Source organism: Montipora capricornis, chromosome 3 (assembly GCF_036669925.1).
Source record: "Montipora capricornis isolate CH-2021 chromosome 3, ASM3666992v2, whole genome shotgun sequence".
Lineage (NCBI taxonomy): Eukaryota > Metazoa > Cnidaria > Anthozoa > Scleractinia > Acroporidae > Montipora > Montipora capricornis.
Window position 1 is genome coordinate 37,797,444 of NC_090885.1, and position 5,000 is coordinate 37,802,443.

Sequence of the window (5,000 nt, forward strand, 5' to 3'; positions counted from 1 at the left end):
GCTGTGTATGCAAATGGTCCACTAGGTATTTTAGATGTGGATCGTCCCAGGAGAGGATCGTTAGGGCACAAGTACTTATCATCCGGGGAAGTTGGATGTCGTCCAATCGGTCTCTCATTAAGTAAGTTTGCAGTCTCATAACACACAGTCTGTAACTCAGAAAATGTCAGAATGCTTTCACCGATGGCTGCTGTTATGGCTCTCTTTGTTGATTTTATCAACGCCTCTGAGACACCGTTTTGCCGAGGTGCGTCTGCTGAAGAGAACACCCATTGAAATCCTTCCATGCATCCATACTCTTGTAAACTCTGTTGGTCTAAATTTTTTACCATCTTCTTTAATTCCTCACTTGCGGCTACTAATTGGGAACCATTGTCTGAGTAGATCTTGGACGGATAGCCTCTTATAGATACGAATCTGCGGAGTACCATTAAGAATTTGTCTGTACTATAGTCGGGTGAAATATCTATGTGGACAGCTCTTGTACCGAGGCAGTTGAAAATAACCCCATATGCTTTTCCAGTGGTTCGTTTTTTAACTTCATCTTTTATCTTAAATGGTCCAAATAGATCTAGTGCTGTGTAGGTCCATGCCGGGGCAGGTTTTAATCTTTCAACAGGGAGTTTTCCCATGATTTGTGCATTCAGTTTTTTATCCAGTTTCTTGCATATTACACAGTTTGTTCTGATGGATTTCACCAATTTCAGCAATTTGACGATCCAGAATTTTGCTCGTATTTTGCTTGCAGTTGATAGCACTCCCAGATGACCTCGATAATGTATGTGTTCGGCATATAGATGTGAGAATCTATGCTCATATGGTAGTAAGACGATTTCGCTTTTATTATAACTCATTTCCACCCATCCTCTAGCACGTCCCCCAACAACGTAAATTCCGTCGTCTCGTTTGCGAGGGCAGAGCCGCTTGTATTTACCCGATTGGATATCCTTTTGCATCAAACTTTGTGATTCCAGAATCCAGAAACGTTCGGACTTGTTGATGTCATCTGCTGTTAGCGTTCGTGTTGCATTTCTCAATGTTGGCTTCATTTCTTTCTTGTACATGGCCAAAATTCGGGCTGTAATTCGTAGCAATTTTTTATAATCTGAATATTTCTCGATGTTTATCCTCGACGCGAGTGTATCTTCTGTGTTAGTTTGAACAGCTGGTGAAGATAGCTCCAGTTTAATCGTATTGATGGGAACTTTTTGTTCCGAGTATGTATTCGTAATTGGCCATTCAGATTCGTGTAGTTGAAGGAAGTTCGGGCCCATTTGCCATGCACTGTTTATGTGGATATCGTTTGGTTTACTTCCTCTTGTTAACAAATCAGCTATGTTAAATTCGCTTGCGGTCCAGTACCAGTCTTTCGCATTGGTTCCCTCTTGGATTTCTCCTATCCGCACTGCGGCAAAGGTATTGAATCCATAGGATTCTTTTTGGATCATGGAGTGAACGATTTGAGAATCAGTGATGTGGTAACATTTTTCGAAACGGTATCTGCATTGTTCTGTTATTATGGTTTTTAATCTTTTATTTAACACTGCACCACAGAGTTCTATCCGGTCGATCGATAGTTTCTTGGAAGGTGCGAGGCGGTTTTTGGACAAGATGAGGTTGGTTGCGTGGTCTCCATTACGAAGCCTCCATCTAGCATACGCACATGCGCCATATGCATCATTAGATCCATCGCTGAATATCATGAGGATTGGATTTCCCGTTGCTTCTTTAGGTTTAGTGCATCGATTCACTTTAATCTTTTCCATCTTACTCAGATCCTGTAAGAAGTTAGCCCAGTTCTGGTGATCTTCGTCGGGTATAGGATCATCCCATTCCAATTTTGGGTTGTGAAGCCACAACCGTCTCATGAGAATCTTTGCCCTGACGGTCAGAGGACTTGCTAATCCGAGTGGATCATAAACACTATTTACTTGAGATAGAATTATCCTCTTCGTTAAAATCTTGGAGGTATTAGTAGTCGTATCTTGATTTTGTTTGGGACGTCATTTCTTGCCTTTTGGTGTAACATTTAGATTGATTTTGAAGCAGAAATTATCCGTAATTGGATTCCATACAATACCAAGCACTTTCTCGTGTGCTGTTTTCGTGTTAGTTGGTATAAGATCCTGGTCTGGAGCAGTCTTGTCATGTGAATATATCCATTCCTTTATTTTGAAGTTTCCGTAACTCAAGATGGTTTCCATTTCATTCGTGAGCCTTTTGGCAGTTTCAACGTTGTTAACGCTATTGATGATATCATCCATGTATGTATTGTTTATGAGGAGCTCAGATGCTTGCGGGTAATTTTCTTTAGCCATCTCTGCTGTTTTTCGTAGTGCTACAGTTGCTATAGTTCCAGAGGGTTTATCTCCAAAAGAAACCCTCTGAATAACATATTTGTCTGGTTCCCTAGTTACATCCATATCTCTCCAGAGGAAGCGGTGCGTGTGTTGTTCTAATACTCCCGTTCTGACTGTGTGGTACATTTTCTTGATGTCGCCTATGAATGCTATTTCATTCTCTCTAAATCGGATAAGTATTCCTAGGAGACTGTTTAAAAGGTCGGGTCCCTTAGCCCAATATTCGTTTAGTACATGACCCATGTAATTGGCACTGCTGTTAAAGACAATTCTTACTGGTGTAGACTTGGAGTCTGGTTTCAGCACTTCGTGATGTGAAAGGTAGTGAGCAGGTCCTTTGTATTTCTGCAATTCTTCTTGAGTTAGTTTGCGAGCTATATCTCTATCTATCATGTCCTGTATTTGTTGTTGATAGGTTTCAGCGTGTTTCTTATTTTTAGAAAGTCGTTTTTCGGTCAATACTAGCATGCCGAATGCTGCTCTTCTGTTGTCTGGGAGATCAAAAGGATCTCTGATCCAAGGATATTCTGCAGTCCAGAATTTTTCTTTTGCGTCATGGCTCAAATTTTTCTCAATTAATGCTAACTCCTTTTCTTCCTTGATTGTGTAGGCATTGCTACCCAGTGAGCATCTCCCGCACTTGCATCCACTGCAGCGAGGCTTACATTGTATTCCGAGATTCTCCACGTTGTAGAAGTCTTCGATTCTTACCATCTTGACATGATGGGCGTACGTTGTTCCAATGAGGGACTTTTCGTTGGTTCCTTTAAGAACTGGGTGTGTTCCACCGATACATCGTCCGAACTGATTTCTCAATAAAAGTAGATGTCCAGAACTTTGTTCCTTTAAGGGGTGGAAGTCTGCGTATTCATAACCTATCAAGGTATCAACCTCTCCGGTGGGCCTTATTAAATCTTCCTCGTGTACGTCTTTGAATAGTTTAGAGATCCCCTGTATGTCGATTGATGGAATGGGGGAGGTTATCTTCCGATTCTTGAAACCGATCGCTTATTGAATATTGGTATACACCGATACATTCGAAATCCGTGAGAATCCTCCAGGAATGGCAGAAGAGGCGAAGAGAGAGGAAGCGAAGAGAATTAGGACATCAGCCAAGGCAAGATTCACAAGGAAACGAAATGAATTCTTTAAGTCCGTCGATGAAAACAAAGGCATGGAAGCAGTTAAAAGAACCTTTGCGGACTTACATGAAGCTTGGAATATCGTCGAAGGTAAGCATGATATTTACATGATACACTTAGCCGAAGACGAAATAGAGCAGAACGAAGCATGGATAAACGAATTGCAAGAATTATACGAAGAGGCAGCGACTACTCACACGCAGTACGTCAACGACCACACCTTACACGAGCAGAAACGAGTGGAAGAATTTCACAAACAGGAATCAATGAGACTGGAACAAGAAAAACTCAGACGACTATTGGAACAATTAAGTATAAAAAAGAAGTCCATGAAAACTATCTTTGACACATTAGTGAAACACGCATACGATGCAATGGCATCCCAAAATGCCCCCGAAGCTTTGCGCAAAACCGAGAGAGATTTAGATATCGCGCTCGCGGATTGTAAGGCATTACATAACACAATGCTCGAGCTACTTGACAACGAAGACGTTGAAAAGGAAATCGAATGGATTCGAAACATGCACGCGCGCCATCAAGAGATCAGTAGCCGCATCGAAGCATTTATCTCGGTTAAAATAAACGATAGCAAGGCAAAAGACAAAAGCAATCCGCTACAACTCGAAAAAATCAAGATGCCGTCATTTCACGGAAACGTAAGAAATTATCCACAATTCAAAACAGATTTTGAAAACAAGTCATGCCGTCAATTAATGCCGAGAACGCACCATATGTTCTCGGATCATGTCTTGGAAAGGAACCAGCCGATACGGTAAAAGCGTCGATGATGATATTACTGCGATGTGGAAGAGACTGGACGAAAAATACGGCGATCCTGCAAAGGTTGCTGACGTCGTAATGTGCGCCATTCAAAACATAAAACCTATCAGAGAAGGCGAAAACAAAAAATTCGTCGAATTTATCAATGTCATCGACGACGGTCACAGAGACTTGAGAAGATTAGGTCTAGACAAAGAAATAACCACAACCAGTTCTGTTAGCATAATAGCAAGAAAATTGCCAAATGATATTAAAAGAGAATGGGCGAAACTGGTAAGCTCCGAACACAATCCCATCGATAAAAGAGACAAGTTTCCAAGTCTGTTAAGATTTCTCCTTGAGCAAAAACAAGCAATAGAATACGAGAACGCAGAACTACGCTCAAACAGCAACGTTCCAGTAAGGGGTTCGCTTCATTATCTAGAGAAAAAGGATGACAAAGTCGCCTTCCCAGAAGGACAAGGTACATCCCGCTATAAGCGAAACAAATGCCTATACCATGAAGGTGCTAATCACTGGACTCATGAATGCAGGCTTTATCTCTCAAAACCAATACAAGAAAGGCGTGACACATTAAAGGAAAGGGGAGCATGCTGGTCCTGCTTAAAACGGGGTCACAGAACTCAAGACTGTAGAGGCAAGAAACCATGTGGCGTTAACGACTGCAATAGGTTTCACCACAAAACACTACATGAAGAAGAACAGGACAAAAAATCAC

The 5,000-nt window shown here is 41.5% G+C and overlaps 3 protein-coding genes across 3 annotated transcripts in view; 1 reads left to right on the forward strand and 2 right to left on the reverse strand.

Moving 5' to 3' along the window:
• LOC138040191 (uncharacterized) overlaps nucleotides 1-1,868 on the reverse strand; it is a 2,049-nt gene extending 181 nt beyond the window's left edge. The window contains exon 1 of the mRNA XM_068885963.1: nucleotides 1-1,868. This exon is cut by the window's left edge and continues 181 nt beyond it. Within this exon, the coding sequence (XP_068742064.1) occupies nucleotides 1-1,868 (1,868 nt within the window).
• Nucleotides 1,869-2,003: 135 nt separating this feature from the next.
• LOC138040192 (uncharacterized) lies at nucleotides 2,004-3,074 on the reverse strand. Its single transcript, XM_068885964.1, has one exon. It carries the CDS (start codon nucleotides 3,072-3,074, stop codon nucleotides 2,004-2,006), a length of 1,071 nt encoding a protein of 356 aa, XP_068742065.1.
• Nucleotides 3,075-4,303: 1,229 nt separating this feature from the next.
• The window catches only part of LOC138040193 (uncharacterized), a 1,089-nt gene continuing 392 nt past the window's right edge, over nucleotides 4,304-5,000 (forward strand). The window contains exon 1 of the mRNA XM_068885965.1: nucleotides 4,304-5,000. This exon is cut by the window's right edge and continues 392 nt beyond it. Coding sequence (XP_068742066.1) covers nucleotides 4,304-5,000 — 697 coding nt within the window.